At 47.3% G+C, this 22463-nt stretch overlaps 1 protein-coding gene across 2 annotated transcripts in view; it reads right to left on the minus strand.

Moving 5' to 3' along the window:
• Positions 1–319: 319 nt before the first annotated feature.
• TGFA (transforming growth factor alpha) overlaps positions 320–22463 on the minus strand; it is a 112330-nt gene continuing 90186 nt past the window's right edge. Inside the window, exons 3-6 of one of the 2 annotated variants that reach the window (XM_069583636.1) lie at positions 21202–21319; positions 7593–7742; positions 6337–6446; positions 320–4477 (exon numbers count right to left, since the gene is read on the minus strand). In XM_069583636.1, coding sequence (XP_069439737.1) covers positions 4470–4477; positions 6337–6446; positions 7593–7742; positions 21202–21319 — 386 coding nt within the window. In that variant the 3' untranslated portion in view covers positions 320–4469. Of the gene's footprint in view, positions 4478–6336; positions 6447–7592; positions 7743–21201; positions 21323–22463 lie in introns of both variants that reach the window. The other variant, XM_069583635.1, reaches the window with a different exon arrangement.

A 22463-nucleotide genomic window follows, 5' to 3' on the forward strand; every position in this document is an offset into this window, starting at 1 on the left:
GCCGTTAACCTTGAACTTAGCGTTCAAGGGGTAAATTGTGTTAAGTTTCACTTCCCCTGAATATCCTCTAAAAAACCTTTCCTAAAAATTCTAGGCCCACATGAATTGGCCCTTCCTGGAATCCTATAGCACCATGGTTCTCAAACTCGAGTATGTATCAGAATCATCTGGAAGGTAGAGAGGGCATGCCATCTTGAGAGTTTAATAGCTCTGCGGTGGTCCTGAAAATTTGCCTTTCTTAGAAGCTCCCAGGTGATGCGACGGCGCTGGTCTGGGGTCCACATGTGGAGAATTACAGCTATTAACACACACACTCCTCTACATTACAATTTCAGGCTTTATTTGTGTTTTGTTTGGAATGAGTCTGGAATTATTTTCTGCACGTCAATTGATCTTAGGTAGATTCTGATTCCTTGGGGCAAGGATTGTCTGTTTCATCTTCCACACTAGTTAGCATATTGTTGGACATACAGTAAATGAAATATCTATTGAGAAGAACTTCAGAGAATTTGGTTTTTACAAACATATAGGGATCCACTAAAGTTAATTTTAGGATTCCCACATTTTGCAAAAGAGCATCTATTTTTTTTCCACACCATTCACATTTGCAGAGAAAAATCTTAATGTACTTCAGCCATCTCCCAACCTCATGAAAGAAAAGCTTCAGTCTTGATTTAGCAAAAAAAAAAAAAAAAGAGTTCATTCCTTCATCCTTCCAAACAAGGTACAGAACGACAATATACATTACTGAAAAACACAACTGCATTTTATATTGCTCACTACCCTTTAAATAAGTATAATTCAGATACTAAAGAAAAGAACTGTGAATCACATTAATGCATTACAGAAATCAAAATTAACTTACCACACAAAATAAATTAAAACATTAAATATTAACCTTTTCAGTGCAACATATACAGAAGTCAGAGTAACAAGTTCTTTAAAAAAAAAAAAAGCATCGGGTTTGTTTTAATAAGATAATGAAAAGTTGAACACTTCAGTATTATTACACTAGGAAGAGGCGTTGTGTTCAGTACTGTGTGTGTGTTTACCATGAGACCTTTTAGAAAGCCTGATAAAATCAGTGGCTAGAGAACAGGTCTTCTATTGGAACATTAAGAACAAACATAAGTGTTCCTCTTGTTTTTGTGATGTCCTCCTTGGTCCTCGTCTTTTGAATCATCCCCCTGTTCCCCAGATCCCACTATGGGATCAGGATCTCCCAAGCAGTGTTGGAGCCTCTTTGAATTGTTCCTGTCAAGATGGCCTGGAAGAGCAGCCAGCGGTCCACGTGCACTGAAGCAGCCTGGACCCGGTGAAAGAGCAGCCAGCGGTACATGTGCACTGAAGCAGCTTGGACCCGGGAAACCTGAAGATGCAGACACGTGCTCCACAAGCATAGACCAGGCTCCCCCAAAGCTCTGGAGGTGCACCTCCTCCCTCACCAGTGCAGGTGGGGGTAATGTCAATTCTACCGTCTCCTCTCATGGGAAAATAGACTCCGGGGACATTCTGCCCCTCTCCTCTGCTGGCACACAATGGCAAGCTCAAGTCTTGCTTATTTACCACATGTGTTCAGATGTGTCTTCCAGATCAGGATTGGCTGCTGTACATCCTTCCATCTAGAAGAAGACATTTCCGGCCAGCATGCTTAAAGAGGTCACAGCCTGTACAGCAGTGGGAAAATTCAGGCTCCACTGAAGATTTGGAAGCAGTCTCTCCCTTCCCCTGCCCCTTTTAAATGGGGGTTTTGCATTTCTCCTGAGACAGATATTGGAAACAGCTGTGTTCCCCATCCCCCGGTGTGCAGCTGCTCACCAGGTCAGATCTTGGGAACCAGTCCCTAATCATAATGAACTTGGCTTTGTAAAAAGCAAGGAAACACAGGGAACCTACAGAGTTGGATTAGAAGATGACTTTTTACCTGAAAAGGGGGCATTTTTATATCTAACCAAAGAAGTACCAATGCCACAAATGGCATAGCAATCCAATGCTTAGTGGCCATTCTGATTTCTAAGAGAGAAATCACTAAAGAAGCAAGGTTCTCATAACCTGGACATGGACAAAGGTCCGCCTTGATCCCAGCCTCTGCCTCCAACTCTCCCAGGGTGGCACACATTTGAGCCTGTGCACTGCATGGTTGTATCAGCACTGGAAGGAGGGGGGCACCGGCAGGTGTGATTGGAGCATTCATAGACACTAAGTATGAAGTCCCCACAGGAGGTCAAGAAGGTTCTTGGTTCTCACCTCCTCACCCTTCCGCAAAGGCTCTCACATGCCTATAGGCTGGACACTGATCCTTCCATCCAGCGGGTGGAGAAAACCCCACAAGACATTCTCTATACCAGTTCTTGCTCTTTAAAGGCAACCAGACCTCAAACAGTCTCTAAAAGACTGAGGAAAGATTGTTCTAAAGTAAATATGTGATTTCAAGTTAAAAGCCAATGATGCCACTCCACTTCCATTAGTCTCTCTATACTGGAATCAGACTTTCAGGAGAGCCCAATGAAAAAAGGGATAGCAAACTGGGGTTCACAAACCAGTGTCAACTGCATGGGTCTCTGGGGGTGAAGCCCCAGCCCACAGACCCGCTGCTGTAGGACCTGTATAAGGAATGCAAACTTAAGCATATATTTTCTCATGACTAGACCCCAGAAGCTGTGTCAGTCACACTGCTGGTGAATAGATCCCATTTCTAATCTTGGTGCTTTGGGCACAGCGTCATTCAATACAAGTGCCAGAATTGCAACACAGGTCATATAATTTTCTCAACTGTAAGAAACACAGAGAAAATGCGTTGAAATAGACGTACTGGGCAGAAGAATTCCAGAAGGACAAAATGACCTGGTAGGAATTTCAAGCTCACTTGACATATTTTAAAAGTCCCTTTCACGAAGTGAAGAGCTAGAGGCACTGAAGGGTTAATAAGTAGAGATCCCCCATTTTTCAAATATTAGTGAATAAGAGTTCCCTCACATAAGGAGTTTACAAATTATTTCATTGTTTCCCTGTTTGCAAATTTTAATAACAATTCCTAGGGATGAGCTCCACCATGAAGCTGGAGTGAACCAGGGTTTCCCACAAGCAGGCCCATTGGATTGGAGAGTACCCAGGAGAACAATTTCTCCTTCACTGAGGGAAAAGCAAGACCCACGTGATGGAAGCAGCTTATTAAGAGTTTTTGTTTTAAAACAAAAAACAAAAACCTAGCATCCTGAATGGAAAAGAAAAATAAAATCACTGGAATATTTCTCCGAATGCTTAAAAATAAATAGGAAAGTTCAATTTGTCCTTTTCAAAATAAAGCAACAAATCAACCAAGTAACAACATGGAAAATAAGTGACTGGTCCCCTTTCATGGGTGCAACCCCAAATGCCTGTTGCTCTCTGCTAAAGTTCTACATCTAAGCAGATTCTCGGACGGCCCACCAGAAGGTTAACAGGTTTAATAAGAGCGGTGTAGTCACTGTTGTGTTTCCTCCTTGTAGATATACACACAGACTCTCTTCCTCTTCCTCAATAAGGTGCCAGGTCTCCACTGTAAGATCTGCTAACTTTTCAGCAGGAATGTATCGTAGGGCGTTTACCAGTTTTGTGTATTAAATGGCACGATCTCTGAACCCCAATCTTTGCTCCCATCAGTAACTCCGCCTCTGCTTCCGTCTCCACACATCCTGGTGCTTCCCCCCGCCCCCCAAAGTTTTAGCTGTCCGGAAGAGACCAGACATTTCTAATCAGTCTAGTTTTTTGGCCAGCAATACATGGATCATTGATGTAGATGTCTGAAAGGCTTTTATGCATTTTACACTGACTTAAGAGATTAAAATAAAATCATCATCCATCTAATAAATAAGAAATTATCTCTGAGGATGGTGACAGCTCAGGAAGGTCCTCAACGTCATGTGTCCACAGAAGACACTGGGCTGGTTGAGGGTTTCATGACAGAGGACTGGTAAGGCTCCTCCTCCACTGGCGTCTTCATGTAGCAAAAAGCAGTGATGCTGTTTTTCACCATTTTCCCCAATAAGCAGATAAGAAAAAAAAAACAAAAACTGTAACAATTATAGGAACTCCAGTGTCGGGCACGATGGAGACTATTGTGGGGAGACGGGTCTGGTATCCGTAACTGACAGAACACACCTACACACACCTGGATGCAGATGACGAAGCACATAGGTCATTAGGTAAATAGGAGGTCCACCCCGTGCCATTCATTTCTGACCAGTCTTTAAACTGTGGTCCACCGATTTCTTCTCCAGGTCACATCGGATAACCCCAAGCAGACAGAGTTCTGGACAGAATTTTGAAGGAAGGCCCACATAAGACAAAAAGCCTGCACAGGTGACGGCAGGCAGAGAAGGAAAGGCCTGCTGGCCCAGGCCTGGCAGCCTTTGCTGTGCCGAACTCAAGAAGTCCTTTTTCCCTCTGGCTGCTGCAGGCCACCTGGCAGAACTCCTCCTCTGGGCTCTTCAGACCACTGGAAGGAAGGAAAAACAGGTTAAGCTCTGCAGGCCACACTCCAGCCAGGCTGGGAAAACTGGCATGGGACAGAAACTTGGGGATGCACCAGCCCAAGTCACTGGGTTCTCTTGGGCAGTCAAGTCCACATTCTGCTGGTTTGACCACAGGGGCAGTAGCTCCTGAATCTGTGCTTTCAGCACCAAAGGAAAGAAGGAAACGGGGACACACACTGTTGAAGGCCTTCATTCAACTGGAGGTGCTTCAGCCCTGTCTGCAGCCAGTTCCCTCAGCAGCAGCGGCTTAGTGGGCAGCTCATGAGCTAGTCAAGGGCTCTGGCAGCAGAATGGCTTCCTCTAAGGCCACTGAAGAACAGACCCCTTTATTTCTCAATGGGTGGGCCCTAAGGGTATCCTCTGTGCCTGTCACAGGGAAGCAGGGTGCACCCAGTCCCCAGCAGCTCCTGAGTCCAGTCCAGCCTGGACATCTTCCTGCACTGGTCTCTCCCGGGTTCCCTGGAGGTGGAGCATACCCATCATCTGAAGAAGAGGGGCTTTAGCCTTGGTGGCCATCTCTGCAAGGTCAGACCCATCTCTGGGTTCAAAGCCAACATTCTCTCAAAATGCAGGTAGAGAAGTGACATTAACAAGAAATTTACTCCACCCTAAATGACTCTGCCTAGGTGCAGACTGAGGGTACAAAAATACTATCAATTTTCTTAAAAAGCCATACACAATTTTTCTCTATTGGTGTTAAAAGACCAAACAAAAATGTTTATCTTCATTAGCTCAATGCATGGTCCCCTGAGGCAGTGGAGGAAATGGGAGTAGGGACTTCAGAGGCCCTGGGTCTCTTCCTAGCTCCACCAGGGACTCAGACCTTCCACACAGGTCTTTGGCAGACTCAGTTTACCCACACCCTCCTCAAGACTACTGAAAGGATCAATGAATCAGCACATTCCTAAATCAAAAGAACTGCTCATGCACAATTACTATGGCTCTTGAAATGAAGATCAAGTAACGGCGGCCCCTTGCCTTCAGTCCCCTCCAGGTCAGACCACCAGGAGGCCTAAGGAGTGAAGCAGGCACTTTCTCCTCGCCCTCTCCACACAACCTTGAGCTGACTATTTAGTAGAGAAGCCACCCTCAGGTGGATGAGGCTGGGGTGATTGTCTCTTGACGAACCACTTCCTAAAAAGGAACGCTAAATTTATGAGTCTTTCTGGTCAAACAAGCATTCCAGAAACTCATTCATGTGTGACTTTTCAGAGCCTGTCTGGATTAATTCGCTATTTGACTCCAGGAGCCTGGAGCTAGGGATGCTCGGAGAAGGCTCTGGAGATGTGAGTCTGGCATCCTAGCCAGATGTCCAATCTTTTTCACGGACGTTGGAGAGAATATTCATGGAACAATGGTAAACTGAACGAAGATCACAGGATTCTAAGAGTTCAGAGTCCTTCAAGACCTTCTAGAAGCCACATCTCTCATTTCACTGCTGGGAAAGGGAAGATGATTTCTCAAGAGAAAGAGAAAGAATGTCTGTTGTGTGTCTCCAGTCTGTGATACACCAGGTTCTTTATCTCAGTACTTATTTAATTTGCACGACATCTTTTTAATGAGAAAACCAAGGCTCAGAGATGTTAAGTTACTTGTTAAAGGCCACATGGTCACAGGTAAGGATAACAGAGCCACCTTCTGAAGAAAAGACACATTGGAATAAACTGAATCTGACTTGGTAGGATAAGTGTCCTCTTCTTTTTCTCCCTTCTTTCTGCTTCACCCTCCAAGAACTTCTGCCCTGACTTGAGGCAGGCGGTCCTTTTCTCTACCCAACAGTGTCTCCCAAGGGAAAAGTCCTCTCTCGAGGCAGCCTCCTTACCTGTTTCTGAGTGGCAGCAAGCAGTCCTTCCCTTCAGGAGGGCGCTGGGCTTCTCATGCCGGCAGATGAGCGCCCGGCACCACTCACAGTGTTTTCGGACCTCACAGCAGCTGCAAAGGTGCAGAGAACACGGCCTGGGTAGGAGCCTGGCAGGAGTGCCCAGCTGGTGCAGTGTCTGCCGGAGGGGCCTGCTGGGAAGCTCCGGGCTCTACCTATCCTTCCCCTGGAGCGTCCAGAGGGACAATCACAGCACAGGGCTGAGGGCTTTGCAAGGAGGTGGCCTTTGGGGCCACTTGCAGAAGGATCTGTTGGCCACCCAAAAAGACCAGCTCTATGTGGCCGCTCCTCTCTGAGTTGGTCAAATAGGCTCCAGTTGACAGCGGGGACCAGTCACTCCCCACCCTCCACCCTTACCCCAGTGGCCCAGCTGTTTGCTCCATAAAGCAGCAGTTGGGTCACTTAGAACCACTGTCAGGACTGGGCCAAAACAGCCACTTCAGGCTGGCAGGGCTGTGTGGGCTCGGGACGGGGTCATCCATCAGGAGCAGCCAGCAAGCGGTAAAGCAGGGACTGCATGTAGACTGCATGGACCCACGGAAGGAACGAAAGAACAAGCCAAGCAGCCCCATGGCTTCAGATCCTTTTCCGTAGACTAACACTCTCTGGCCGTGGCAAACGCATCCTCTCAGTGCACCTGCTACCCATATTTCCAGGAAACATCAGGCCAGTGTTCTGGCCCAATACTGGAAATACAACCCTTGGGTCCGTCCCTTTGCAGAGCAACCCAATCGGAAGATATATAGGCAAGCAAATGAGGCTAAGAACACCCGGAAAGGGGCTCAGGAAGGCTTCCTGGAAGATGCCAGGCAGCAGCTGAGGTCTGGAGGAAAGCAGAGGGAGTAACAGCAACAGGGGCTTTAGGATCTGCAGAGAGGAAGTGCGGCTGCTCACTGCACACAGGAGGCTTGGAGCCTTTTCCAATTCCCTCTGGAACCCCTGCACAACCCCATCACAATGGTGAAGGCTCCGAGCCTTTGGCTCAGCTTTCCAGTCAAGGCCCATTTGCTGGAGATCTCCCGGGCTGTGTGCCCTTCATACCGCTCAGCTTTCACCAAAATCCCTCTTCGCTTTGCTAACACCAATCAGACATCACAGCAGTAAACTGCCAAGGTGGCCCTGCTATCTGGGAGCGCTGCAGATGGCCCTGGGAAGGCAGGCAGGTGGGGGACCCGGCCTCAGGGGCAGTGAAGACTTACTGTATCAGCACACATGTGATGATGAGGACAGCCAGGGCCACGATGGAGACCACCACCAAGGCGGTGATGGCCTGCTTCTTCTGGCTGGCAGCCACCACGGCCAGGAGGTCTGCGTGTTCACAGCGTGCACCGACGTACCCAGAGTGGCAGCTGGGGAAGACAGGGACATCAGCACACACTCCGCGCAGAGGTCTCATTTGCCCCGCTCCCAGGAGGACTGGACTGGAGAGACCCAAGCCCTACAAAAAAGCCCAAAGGGGCCCCTCCAGCCCTGGCTACTGGAGGCAAAGGTGTCAGTAAAATCGCTCCGACTCCCCCGCATAGGCTTCTCTCGCTTGGAGAACGAGGTAACTCATCAGCTTATCATCTGCGGAGGCAAGGTGCTGCTGAAGCACTTTGTTATCATGGTTACTATGCCAGATCCTGGGGGAGTGAGGAAGGCAGCAAATGTGTCTAGGACATGAAGCTCATTTTGGCAGTTCATAAAAAACCAGGTTATTTTTAAACTAAATGTGTGTATTCAGAATTCCCAGTGATGAGAGAAAGAAAACACGCTAAACCAGCAGGAGACAAAGACTATGGCTTGATTTTTATCTTCTTTGTCAGGGCTAATTAGTCCTGCAAGCATTTACCAGGCGATCCAGCACACAGGGGCATGTACTGGAGTAGAACCAGCAGCACTGTCCCGTAATTGTAGGACCTGAAAAGCCCCGGGGGGCTTACATTTGTGATTCCCTTAAACCTGGGCTTCCAGACCCCAGATGCCAGGAGTCACAGGATAAATACAGGGTATTTCCTGGAGCATAGCTTTTGCTCAATGTTAACAAAATTTTAATCATTTCAATGTTAAAAGAACAGGTACTGTATGGGTTTAAGGCAAACAGGAGATGTTGCAAAAACGGCTGCTTAAGGCCACAGCCTGGGATACTGGAGCATACAGCTTCGGTCTCTAAGGCTGCTTAATGGAAAAATTTCCCACTGGTGCTCTTTATTCCAAAGCTCAATCGTTATGTACCTCATCTAAAGGCATTTTTAATTTGAATTCAGGTACTTGCTTTCAGTTAAAGATTAATTTACATTTGACCCATGTTTTCTCATTTAGTCATTTGCTTGTGACCACCATGCCAAGGAGGCTCAGGAGGTAAAGAATCTGCCTGCAATGTGGGAGACCCTGGTTCAATTCCTGGGTCAAAGAGAGGATCTCCTGGAGAAAGGAATGGCCACTCACTCCAGTATTCTTGCCTGGAGAATTCCTTGGACAGAGGAACCTAGTGGGCTACATAGGGTTGCAAAGAGCCAGACTCTGCCAAGGAAGAGAGAGAAACACATTCCCAGATCTGTGGACCCCAGGGTCTGGATTCCGGCTCACTCAGCAGGCTGCTGCCCCAGTATACTATCCAGGATTGGGATAAAAACACTGCAGATTAAGCTCTTGATCTTGAAACAGTAAAGGAGATTTGAGGTTCTAGGTCTAACAATGCAGGGTTCTCCACAGACCTAAGGAGAGAGCAGGCTCTGGGGAGGAGGAAGATGCAGGAGCTCTGGCAAGAAGACTTTGCTTGAAAAAGGATCTGGACCATGGAAGTGTGAATAAGAGCACAGGCTCTCACAGGCTCAGGCTAGGAGGGAGATGACTGGGGGGTTATGAAACAGGGACAAGGTTGTTGTTTGTTTGTTTGTTTTTTTTTTTTTGGTTGGTTGGTTTTAATAACAGGATCACATGAAGGCCAAAGTCAGGAAATAGCTCACCCTGTAGGCGGAGGAGAAGACAAAGGCACTGGTCCCTTCCCACCAGGAGAAAGCTAAAGCGTGGACTGAACTTGAGACTGAGAGGCGATAAACAGCAGGCGCAGGTGGTGCACAAATGAAGCTGTGAGTGTCTACAGAGAATGTTGCAAAGGGTGCTCCCTCCAGCCATTCTGAGTTTTCACTCTGCACCCTGATGGCTCTCACCTGGGTGGTGGGCTTCCTCCTCCTTTCATTTAGCATCCAACACCCCATATCTGCAGGACCCTAATGTACCCCCTCTACTTTATCTTCTGTCACTTAGATTTCAGCCAACCCATCGGTCCCCCGCCCCCCAGTGCCAACTAAACTAGTGCCAGCATCTCACAGACACTCAGGACACACCTGTTTGTGATGAACGATTACCTTCCCCTTGTCCATCTCAGCTCCTGCTACCTTCTCTGCCTGCGACACTATTCCTCACTTCCTTCCTCAAACTCCATCTCAAAGACCACATTCTCCAAGAAGATATAATTTGAAGACTCACTCATTCATTCGTCCATCCATCCATTTTCCAAAGCTCCTTCCATGGATCTCTATAGCCTGTCTTTCCCTAAAGGCCCTTAGGATTATGCCCACCTCTGTGACTGCCCTTCCTGCCAGCTTCACTGGAGGCTATCCTCTAGGCTCCTGCAGGCAAGACCGAGCTCTACAGAATTTCTGGTGAATCACTGAACAGAAGAGGGTTGGGGAGCCTGGGCTTTGTTAGATGTCTAACCAGGAACTGTGGCCAAGTCAATGAGACTTCTCTGTAGTTGGGTGTTGGTGTTGCTTCCTCCTAGGGAGGGGAGTGTGATGACAATTTGCACAGCCATTTATGAAAGGTCCAGGCCATAGGAGAGGCAATTTCCCCCAGCTTAAACTCCTCTAACCCACAGGCTCTGGGAGAGGAGGATTCAAACATCTCCTCAACTGTCTCAGCTGCTTGGTTCTGGAAACCCTGTGAACTAACAAATCAATGCTGGGGACTCCAAGAAATCCTGTTTAAATAAAAGAGTGCGAGCCTAGTGCTAATTACAACATTAGCTTATTGAAGGCTATGCTAAACTCCTACATGAATCATCTCTGTTAATCCCAACAATAACAACTGCATGTGAGGTCTGGGCTGCTATTTACCTTGTTTTACAGATGGGGAAAGAGGGTGGGGAGTGGATTCTAGAGTTTAAAAACCAAAGATCTTAACTGTGAAGGAGACCTTTCTAGTGTAATGCAAATTGATTTGGAAGATACTCTGGGATATTGATTCCATGGCAAACTCACAAACCACATAGCAAAAGGGAAGATGGGCTGCTGACTGCCCTGTTAAGAGGTCTTTCTGCTGTGGGTATAGCAAATTGCAAAGATGCCCCCAAACAATGCCATCTTAACTCACCAGGAAAGACAGCCCCCAGACGGAGTCACACTTTGCTGACTTTCTTGTTCTTCCTAACATGTGAGTGCTGGGCCCTTCACAACCAGCCTTGCCTCAGAAATGCTCCAGTGGAGGTCCAAGCCCATTACGAATGTCTTCATGCCAAAAAGCATGCCTCTTTGCCCCCTTAGGGTCACAGCTGCAAACACGCAAACCCCAGTCTCATTGCAATAGGGTGCTCAGCGTGTTTCTGAATGAAACCTTCCCTGGTGAGGCACGAGAGTTACGTGAGTTGTTGCCAAATATTGGGTTGGCAAAAAAGATTTTTCTGTAAGACCTTTTGGCCAACCCAGTACATGAGACTCTAGGTCACGGCCTAGGTGAGCTCTTAGAGTAGTGAGTCTTAGCACCAAGGAGCCCAACTGCACTGGGAGGCAGAATAGCCTGTGGTCAAGACACTTGAGCTTTTCCCAGGACCTCCCAGATCAAAGCCTCTCTGAAAATGGGGTCTGGGTGTCTTAAAGAAAAGGCTGAAGGTATTCTGATGAAGCCAAAGTTGAAAGCCACCATGAAGGCTGACCAGTGAAATCAACTCTAGCTGCACATTGGAATGGCCTGGGGAGCTTGAAAAAAAAAAAAATCTTGATGTTAAGCCACACCCCAGACCAACTAAGTCAGAGTAAGGACTGGAGTAAGGACTGACATCAGTATTTTTAAAGCTCCCAGATGATTCCAGCGGGCAGCTAGGGTTAGACTTTCTAAGGCAATTTAGACTTGCTGGTTTGGGGATGGACAGAGGTCCTGTTTTTCCCCCACCGCTCATCTGTAATATAGGCAGGCTTCTCAGTTGCTCTTTACTGGGGGGTGGGGGGGGGGGAGGGGGGACAAGAAAAGGTTTTGGTGACAAACATTTTTTAAAAATTTCCCAAGCTTCTACTAATATTAGACTTAATTATGCCAATTATTGTAGCATAAATCACACAGTGAGGGGAAGCATCACTTCACCTGGTCACAAATGACTCACGCTTGACTCAGCTGCTGTCTCAACCTCAGGTAGGCACCAGATCCCACCTGGCTGCACATCAGAATCACCTGGGAAGCTTTGGAAAATGCCAAGGCCATGGCCACACCCTTGGAAATGCCCCTGACCAGTTGGTCTGGGCACCCAAGTGACTCTAATGTGTGGCCAGGCCTGAGAACCACTGAGGCAGAACGGTCATTTAAGCTATAGACTCGAGAGCAACACTCCAAAGTCTGCCCCTTTCCCCTCTCTCCTCTCTTCCTATCTCTCTCTGGGCATTTCCCCAGGGTGGGAGCTATACAATGGGTCTTCTCATTCAGGTGCAGGAGAAACCCCAGATGTGGCAGCTCTGTTTAAGAAAGGAATCTGAATAAAATAGGAATTATTCTGTCACCACGGGGAATGGCAAATGTGTAAGCCTGAACATCTTTTTATACCATTTGATCATTTAATTTCATCTGTTGAGAGTGGGTATTGCCGATGGCACCCCACTCCTGTACTCTTGCCTGGAAAATCCCATGGATGGAGGAGCCTGGTAGGCTGCAGTCCATGGGGTCGCAAACAGTTGGACACAACTGAGTGACTTCACTTTCACGTTTCACTTTCATACACTGGAGAAGGAAATGGCAACTCACTCCAGTGTTCTTGCCTGGAGAATCCCAGGGATGGGGGAGCCTGTTGGGCTGCCGTCTATGGGGTCGCACAGAGTCGGACACGACTGAAGCGACTTAGCAGCAGTAGCATCAGCAGCATCGTCAAACACAAGGAATGCTGAGTTTGTCTTCATAATTTTGAAAATGAGCCTCTGGAATCATATACAGGCTGTTTTCCCCAAATAAGAACCGAAAAGAAAGTAGTGCCCCAAAAGAGACAGGGCAAAGCGCAGCACAGGAGGGGCAAGGATCCTGTCTGAGCTGAGAAGCCATGGTGGCTGAAGACGGGGGGCAATGTGCTCCAACCAGGGGGCCCTGGGACCTTCTCTGCTGTGTGCTGATTCAGTCTGGAGGTGGCTTTGGTGCTTTCTTGGGAGCAAACGACAATAATTAAATGATGAACAACATGCCTCTCTTTCTCTGCTCAGGGCTTTCAGACCTTCTAGCCCTGTCCAGTTGCCCAGTTTTTCCCCCTAAGTCCCCTTTGCACCTGGTTCACAATGCCTTTTAAAATTTTAAAGAAATGGTGATAATGCATGTAGAGCTGTGCTCTTACAATTTTTTTTCTTCTTAAGGAAAATATCATCTAATCAGAAAAATAATGGTTCTAAGCAAACTGGAAAGTACATAAATTATAAGAGAGTGGAGAGAAAAAGAAAGTCCACATTACTGCACATCTGATCACCTCAAAGTCTGACAAGTAAGTACTTCTTCTATATAGTTTTCTTAACATAGTTAAGATTTTAAAAAAATATTATTTTGTATCGATTTTTCACTTGATATCTCACCATTTTACTATGTCATTAGAAACATGCAGGAGTTGTTCGGAATGGTTGTAAAGTAATTTATACAGAGTTTGCTTCACTGAACCCTTACCATTTAGACTGCATCCAATTTTGATTTCATAAACAATGCTAATGGATTATCTTTGGCACACACTTTGCTTGCGTTTGAGATTACTCCCTCAGGATAGGATCCCATAAGTGGGCACAGCATGGTATAGTGAGTGAGTGAGTGAAGTCGCTCAGTCGTGTCTGACTCTTTGCGACCCCATGGACTGTAGCCTAACCAGGTTCCTCCGTCCATGGGATTTTCCAGGCAAGAATATTGGAGTGGGTTGCCATTTCCTTCTCCAGGAGAGCTTTCCGACCCAGGGACTGAACCCAGGTCTCCTGCATTGTAGGCATGGTATAGACTTGGAGCCAAATTGTCATGGGTTTGAATCCCATTCCCCACTTAATGCCTGTGTGACCTTGAGCAAGTTACTTAACCTCTCTGTGCTACTGATTCTGTGTCAGTAAAACACAGAGTAATAAAACTTACCTCATAGAGTTATGAGCATTAAATGAGTTAACATCTTGTGAAGTGCCTGACACTAAGGAAGGGCTGTATGAGTGCTAAAAATGTAAATAAAAGAATGAGAGCATTTTAAAGGCTCTTGAGAGACACTGTCTTCATAAACAATGATGTACTCTCTGGCTGGAGGCTAGTGTTCTGAATTTTAGTCAAGGCTTTTGGCAGGGACCCTAAGATAAAGTGTTTAATATGGGGGCCAAGGACCAAATTGACCAAAGTTAGGGACTAAGGTTTTAGAAAAATATTTATACCAACTTGCCTCAACCATGGAGAAAATCCACAGGGTTGTGGTGGGAGTGGGGACATTGAGCCACAGGACACTTGTATCGGGTTTACCCATTCTTGGCCTTGGGGTTTCCCCAGAAGCTCAGCTGGTAAAGAATCCTCCTGCAATGCAGGAGACTTTGGTTTGATTATTGGGTTGGGAAGATCCCCTGGGGAAGGAATAGGCTACCCACTCCAGTATTCATGGGCTTCCCTGGTGTCTCAGACGGTAAAGAATCCACCTGCAATGCGGGAGACCTGGGTTCCATCCCTGGGTAGGGAAGATCCCCTGGAGGAGGGCATGGCAATCCACTCCAGTGTTCTTGCCTAGAGAATCCCCATGGAAAGAGGAGCCTAGTGGGCTACAGCCCAAGGGGTCACAAACAGTTGGACATGACTGAGTGACTAAGGACACATTCTTGGCCTCAAGAACAAGATTTGCCATGACTGATGCTTTTGAACTGTGGTGTTGGAGAAGACTCTTGAGAGTCCCTTGGACTGCAAGGAGATCCAACCAGTCTATTCTGAAGGAGATCAGTCCTGGGATTTCTTTGGAAGGAATAATGCTAAAGCTGAAACTCCAGTACTTTGGCCACCTCATACGAAGAGTTGACTCATTGGAAAAGACTCTGATGCTGGGAGGGATTGGGGGCAGGAGAAGAAGGGGACGACAGAGGATGAGATGGCTGGATGACATCACTGACTCGATGGATGTGAGTCTGAGTAAACTCTGGGAGTTGGTGATGGACAGGGAGGCCTGGTGTGCTGCGATTCATGGGGTCGCAAAGAGTCGGACATGACTGAGTGACTGAACTGAACTGAACTGTTTCACTCTCTTATTTTAATGTTTTGCCATAGTCTATTCATGGGGTCGCAAAGAGTCGGACACGACTGAGCGACTAAACTGAAACTGATAACCTCTCTGCTTGGGGCACTTGGGGAGGAGTGTACTGGGGTGGGTAGGGGCTTCCTCATGGTACATGGTCTACTCGACTTTCACTGTTCCTTCAGCAGGACCTGAATCCTTCAGCTGTGGTCATGGTTAACAATGTACTGATCACCATGGTGATGGTGCTGATGCAGGCTGCTCTTATACTCTGCTGGGAACTGGGCTTGAATGTTCTCCAATGCTCTAACAGCACCTTCTGCAGTAATTCAATAGATGAATGGCTGAAGATGGGGCACACTTATGCAACAGATTACTACTCAGCCATAACAAAGAAGTGAATAAGTCATTTGCAGGAATATGGATACAACTAGAGATTATCACACTAAGTGAAGGAAGTCAGAAGGAGAAAAGGCAAACACCATATGATATCCCTTATATGTGGACTCTAAAATACGACACAAATGAATTTATCTACGAAATAGAAACAGACTCAGAGACAGAACAGATTTGTCTGTTGCCAAGGATCAGTGGGTGGGAGAGGGATGGACTGGGAGTTCGGGGTTAGTAGCCGTCTATGGGGTCGCACAGGGTTGGACACGACTGAAGCGACTTAGCAGCAGCAGCAGCAGCAGCCGCAAACTATTACACAAAAAATAGACAAACAAGTCCTACTGAATAGCATGGGGAGCTCAATTCAATATCCTGGGATAAACCATAATGGAAAAGAATATAAAAAGAATATATGCATGTATATAACTGTTACTCTGCTGTACAGCAGAAATGAACACAATACTATAAGTCAACTCTACTTCAATAAACAATAAATCTAAAAATAACTTTCTGTGATGATGGAAACTGTGTCTGTATGTGTGGCATCTACTATAGTAGCCACTCGCTGCCCAGAAGTAGTAAGTACCTGAAATGTGGCTAGCGAGACTGAAAAATGAAATTTTAATTAAGTTAAATAGCCTCACATGGCGCGTGGCTCCTATCTTAGACAGGAAAAGCTCTACGTGCATTACGGTCACTGGGGCCTCCTTACAATCCTGAGAAATACTCATCTTCCCATCTTATACACAAAGAAACTGAGGCTTAATGGTGCTAAGTCCCTTGCGTCTGTCTGACCTTGAAACCTATGCCTTTAACTGCTGTGTGATCCTGCCTGGTGTGCGACCCTCCGCATCTGCTTCCGGTGAGGGCAGAGTGAAGGCGTGCACTTCCTCAAGATCTGTGGTTGGGCGATGTCCTAACTTCTCCACCTAACCCCACCACCTGCTGGCTGTTGAGAGGATAGATCTACATGAAGTGGCTTAAGCACCAGCAGGAAAACCACCCCCCGCCCTGGTCTCTCGGGAGGCATGTTCTCGGCTGCGCGGGCAGTCTGCGGGCTTACTGAGGCGGTCACCCCGCCCTGGGTGTTCGACTGTTCAGATCCCAGTGGATGGCTCTGTGGCCAGAGCCAGGTGGAATATTTTCCTTGGCCGACAGCAATGCGCTTTCACACTTTGCTGTGGGAAAGTCAGGGAGTTCAGTCACCGAGGGGCATTTTGGACTGTGAGACACTTCAGCGAATTGCCACTGGCTGCCAACACTGGAACCCTGAAAACCTGTCCCATGGGTGGCTTCCTTCAACTGTTTTCCTTTGTTTGAAGGTTCCTGCAAACAGCAGACCAACGCTTTGCAGAATCTGCCTCAGGGGAAAAAATGGTGCTTGAGTCCTAACCTTGCATTTCTCTGGTTTTCCTAACTGCCTTTGGAAGTTCTTCGCCTATTGGTTTTCTAAAGTGGTCGGTGCCTGCTGCTGCTGCTGCTGCTGCTGCTGCTAAGTCGCTTCAGTCGTGTCCGACTCTGTGCGACCCCACAGACTGCAGCCCACCAGGCTCCCCAACCCTGGACCTAGCAGGGATTTATTAAAGAGAGACCAAAAAATACAATCTAGGGTTCATGTGGAGCATAAATATTTCAGGATGATGTTCACTACCTTTGGCAACTTCTGACTAGTTATTTGTTTTAACTTTTTTCTTAATTTCATATTTTAGTGTGAGATGTCATTTTAACTCTGGAGACCCAAAGACTATTGTTCTTATGGAAAACAAAGCTTAAGAGCCTACAGTATTTTAGAAAGAACTCCCTCTTTTCAGACTATAATCTTTGGCCCCTGTGGGTTTTCCTTGTAAGTCCATGACTGACATGCCCTTAACCTCAAGGTTTGTGAGTTTTACTGACTAGGATGAGTGTGTCAGTTTCCCCAGAGCTAGGGCGGTTCTTAAGGGCAGGAACAGCAGGCTTTGCTTTCTCTGCATAGACTTAGAATTTCTGATCTAGTGGCAATGAATGAATTAGAACACTCTTCTAAGTACTGAAAGTACAAAAAGGTATAAGGTATGGTCCTGCCCTCGGCAAGCTTAGAGGCTCATGTGGCGACAGAAATGATCAAAGCTGGCTGTTGTGAGCAGAAAAGAAGGGTGACAGGATGATGGACTGGTGGCAGCTTCGGTGTCAGGGAGCAGTGGGCAGAGGTAGAAACTGAGGAACTGGAGAGGGCAGGCTGTGCTCCAGAGAAGCTGGGTGTCTGCTTAGAGTTGTAAACCTGACTTCCAAAATGCAAGCAATTAATTAAAACCACCAAAGAATAATTCAGATTCATTTATCGCTCCATGAAACACGTGTGTGTGCTGAATACCACCCCTAGGCTGCCAAGACCCAATGGGGAAACTGAGGTAAAGACGAAGTAAAGTCTTGCATGGCCATGCCTCCCCAGAGATGGTCAGCTTCCCCATACTGCAAAGGGGGATTCTATAGACTCTGCCCTTGACCCAGGGGAAGAATCCTTGAGAGTCTGTGCACAGGGCAACAAGGTTGGGAATGACCCTGATGTTCCCCTGGAGGAATGTTTGCCTACAAAGGGACAGTGTCAATACCTTTCCTGGAAACAAAAGTTTAGCTTTTTGAGGTGAACTCTGTGAGGCTGAGGCAGAAAGAGTGTCCTCCGGGGCAGCAAAACAGAACATGGGTTTGGGGGCTAGAACTGATGGGGCAGAATCCCAGCTCCACTGTGTATGGGCTCTGGGCCTCCGGGCAAGTTGCCTAACTTCTCTGAGCTTAAGCCTTCTGATTTACACAATAAGGGCAAGAATCTCTACTTGAGAGGAAGGATGAGAGAACGGCATGAGTCACTGTGCGTGGAGCTGGGGCTGGCACACAGTTACAGGTTTTACCCAGAGCTTACTATTATTATTTATAGGAATAGTTACAGTGTGAGCGGGGAGAGAGATGGCCAGCTGTCCAGAAAACCAACATTAATGGCCTGTAAATGTGATGGACAATGATCTCCTTGAGTCAAAAGCAGAGCTTGGCACCCAGGCTGAGGAGAACAGCAGCGCCCCCCACGTCCCACTCTCAGAAGGCTTCCACCAGCCAATGGGGCTCAGCCACAGGTATCGCTCTGGGTCTCTGCTGACCCAGGCTCACGGCTGCCAGCTCTCAACATTTAGAACAGCCCCTGATCTGGTGGAAACACTAACCTCTGACACAATTTTGGCCAGAACTGTCCTCTCTCTCCAAAGAAGACCCTCTCATCGCACAGCCGGGGGTAGCCTGAGGTCTTGGCACTAGAGATGACTGGAAGGGAGAAGACCCTCTACCTGCTACACTGGAGACTTCCTGAGATCTGGGCTAAAAAGTCACACTTCCTTCAGGGCCAGTGTTTTTCCACAATGATCAGGCAAGTAACAAAAACAGCCCCATCAGTCCCCAAGGCTCCCACGTGTATTTTCATAAGAGTGGTAATCATGAATGACAGTGACTCTTGTCATCAGCATGCTTTGCATTTATGGGGTGGGCAGGAGGGCTCTTGGCTCTGCAGATGTGACCTGGGGCCTTATCCAGTTCTCCTGGAGGAAGGTGGCCAGTGTGCCCCTCCAAGTGAGGCCCAAAGGCACCCCAAGGGGCCACTGCACAGTCTGACACAGCTGCACCTCAGGAAAAGGAGAGTCCCACCCACCACCACTTACTGTGGCAGGCTCTCCCAGTTCCCTCGGCTACTCTTCTGACACCCTTCAGCATCGTGGATAAGAAAGCAGCTTTAGGAGCCAGACCAGTCAAGTCTGAATGTGCACTCTCCTCTGTGATAAGGGCACAACTTCTCCATGCCCTGGGGCCATCATGAGGATTACATGAGTTAACACATGGATGTGCTTAGAACAGTGACTGGCATGAAGCAAAGCTCAATAAACGCTGGCTTTTTATTAACATGTAGTATTATTTACCAGTACCAGTGACTTTCCAGGTGGCGCTGGTGATAAAGACCCCACCTGCCAATGCCAGAGACGTGTGTTCGATCCCCCAGATTGGGAAGATCCCCTGGAGGAGGGTATGGCAAGCTACTCCAGTATTCTTGCCTGGAGAATCCCCATGGACAGAGGAGCCTGGCAGGCCATGGTCCATAGGGTCACAAAGAGTTGGACATGACTAAAGTGACTTCGCACACACACACACAAACACTGGTACTGTTAGGTTGGATCATATGAAATTGCTGACTTCCATTTTCCACCTATAAAAATGGCATTTTCGTAGAGATGGATGGTTCTTAAAGGGGGTGGAAGACAATCTTGCCTCCTCCACAAAGCCTCCCCCCCCTCCCCCGCCCCAGGGTACATTTGGCAATGGCTGGAGACATTTTTGATTGCCACGACTGTTGAGGGGAAGTGGTACTGGCACCTGGCGGGTAGAGGCCAGGGATGCTAACATCCTTCAGCCACACAGGCATGCCCACACAACAAAGGGTTACCCAGCCCCAAATGTCCACAGTGCCAAGGCTGAATACAGGGCCAACTTACAGTATTCCACCATGCACAGGTTAACTTTCTTAAAACATCCCTTTCCCAAACTGATGGCTCCCACTGGCTAGAGAATAAAGGCTCACTTCCAACAGGCCCTGGCCTCCAATTCACCTGCAGGTTTGTCTCCTCCCTGCTGTGGCCACACTGACCCATAACAGTACAGTACAGCTAATAAAATAAGCCAGAAGTGCATGCAAAGGGTTGGGATGCATGAGTGTCCAGGCCTGGAGTAACTTCTCTGCTTTCCCCGTCAGCCTAAGTCCAACAGCTGCTCTAGAAGGCTTCACTTATGTGCCTTTCTTGCCCATTTGGGCTGACCATTGCAATCACTGGTGGCTTTAACTAATGTGACTCCTGGGTCCTATTCCTAGAGATTTCTGATTCAGTGGGTATGGGTGGGCTCAGCTATATTTTAAGAAGAAACCCTCCCTGCACCCCGCCCCCAACCCCACCCCTGCCCCGCCTCATGCTGGGCCTGCTATGCCCATCTTTGTTCCCAAGTTGTTCTGTCCTGTTGCCAATCAGGCACACCAACCCTTTGTGTGTCCTTCTGGCTTATTTTATTAGCTGTGCAGTAAAGATGCCGGAGGGCACAGACCTCATCTCAGAGATACTGGCCACTCAAAGGGATCCAACCCAGTGTCTTGCTCTCCAAAAATTCTAAGTAGCGAATTAAACTTGAATCCAAGATTAGGAGTTTGGGATTAACAGATATATCCTACTATATATAAAATGGGTAAATAATAGGGACCTACTGTATAGAACAAGGAACAATATTCAATATCTGATAATAACCTATCATGGAAAAGAATCTCAAGAAGAATACATGTATTATATATATAAGTACATGACTGAATTGCTTTGCCACACACCCTATACTAACACAACACTGTGAATCAACTACACAGGTGCACTCAGTCATATCTGACTCTTCTGCAACCCCACAGACTGTAGCCCACCAGGCTCCTTTGTCCATAGGATTTTTCAGGCGAGAATACTAGAATGGGTTGTGATTTCCTCCTTCAGGGGATCTTCCCCACACAGAAATGGAACCCTCACCTCTGGTGTCTCCTGCATTAGCAGGCAGGTTCTTTACCACTGAGCCACCTGGGAAGCCCAAATCAACTATATTTCAATTAAAAAAAAAATGAAAAACCTCACTTGAATCCAAGAAATTTTAGACTCTGTTGAACCCAGGAGCCACCTGAGATGCTTGTTAAAAGTGCAGACACCCAGGCTCCACGTCCTAGGAATCCAGCCTCAGTGCCTCTGGGCCGGGCCCAACAGGGCTGAAGCAAGCTGTCCCTCGGCCCACTGTTCTGATTCTCCTTTACGTTTGGCTCCAGGGCTCTCAGGCGGCTCTGGCACGGCTTGTGGAGGTCCATGCTGTTTGAAGTGGTGGCTGGGATGCCTGCAGCCCCAGCACTGCAGACCGCAAGGGACACTTACACACACGCTGGCTTCTCCTCCTGCACCAAAAACCTGCAGGTTCCATGGAAGCAGAACTGACTGTGGGAAGCTGGGCAGTCATTAAAATGGGACACCACAGCTGCAGCCACGGGCGGGTCTGCTGGGGAGAGAGAAGACATTTGGCTCAGATTCAAGGCACAACAAGACATCCCACCGGTCCCCACCCCCCTGGAGAAGGAGCCCGGATGGCTGGGGTGTCTAGTCCCTACCAGCATCTCCTCCTCAGCTCTCATGAATTATCTAATGGCCAGTCCAGAACCTGCTTGTGAGCTTTCCAGGGGGGTTTACTTACTTAGCTTTGTAGGGAACAAAACAGTCTCCCCAAAAGCCTCAGTGTAATTCAGAGATATCACAGCAATTTTACTATTTAAAGCCTATTCCCCAAGAATGACCTAATTTTACTTTTGCAAAATGATAGAGATCATTTTTTTAAAAGACAGCCTCCATAAAAATCTGTTTTAAAGGCAGGAAACTGAAGAAAGTTACAGAAGAGTACTATTTAACCATTCAGTTGATGCTGAGAAAGAATTATGATGCAAAAAGATGTTCATGATATATAACTGTAAGAGAGTAGTGCATTTCCAATGTGGTCTGTATAGTATGATTCTATGCAAACACACAGAAATTTAGACCTGAAGAAGTCTGGGAAGGATTTACAGAAACGTGGCGGCAGGGTCTCTCTGGGGTTGTGGGATCAGTTGTGATCATGCCGTGAAGACGACTTAATGTACACAAGCCCACCTGGGAGAGGCACAGGCAGGGCTGGGAAAGCCAGGGTGGCAGTGGGGAGAGGTAACAGAGTCGGGTCCACTCGGAGCTCTGTGACTCTCAGGAGCTTGGGGCATCATTAGACCTCTCAGGCTGCTCAGAAGCACTGTAAGGAACCACACGTCACCTACTGACCAGCCCAAAGGGATTTATTAGACTCCAATAGCCCTGTTTTGTCCAAACAACCCTTCAGACACAGTAGGTAGCTATTTCAAGATGGCATGACAGATGTTTTTGCTGCATCTTTCAAAACGTTCTCTTATATTTGTGTTTGGGCATTTAGGGAGTAGGTCATTCTCATATATTTTTTGGTGGGGGGATATATGTTGCATAGAGCTCTTGTGTTTTTGAGTGAATTAAACTCCAATTTCATATTGTAAGATTTTTCAACCATTGTGAAATAGTAAACTCATGTTGCTATCTATTTATGATTTGCTTCTAGAAGTATCACAATTGTGGAAAACTCATAATTC

Source organism: Ovis canadensis, chromosome 3 (genome assembly GCF_042477335.2).
Source record: "Ovis canadensis isolate MfBH-ARS-UI-01 breed Bighorn chromosome 3, ARS-UI_OviCan_v2, whole genome shotgun sequence".
NCBI lineage: Eukaryota > Metazoa > Chordata > Mammalia > Artiodactyla > Bovidae > Ovis > Ovis canadensis.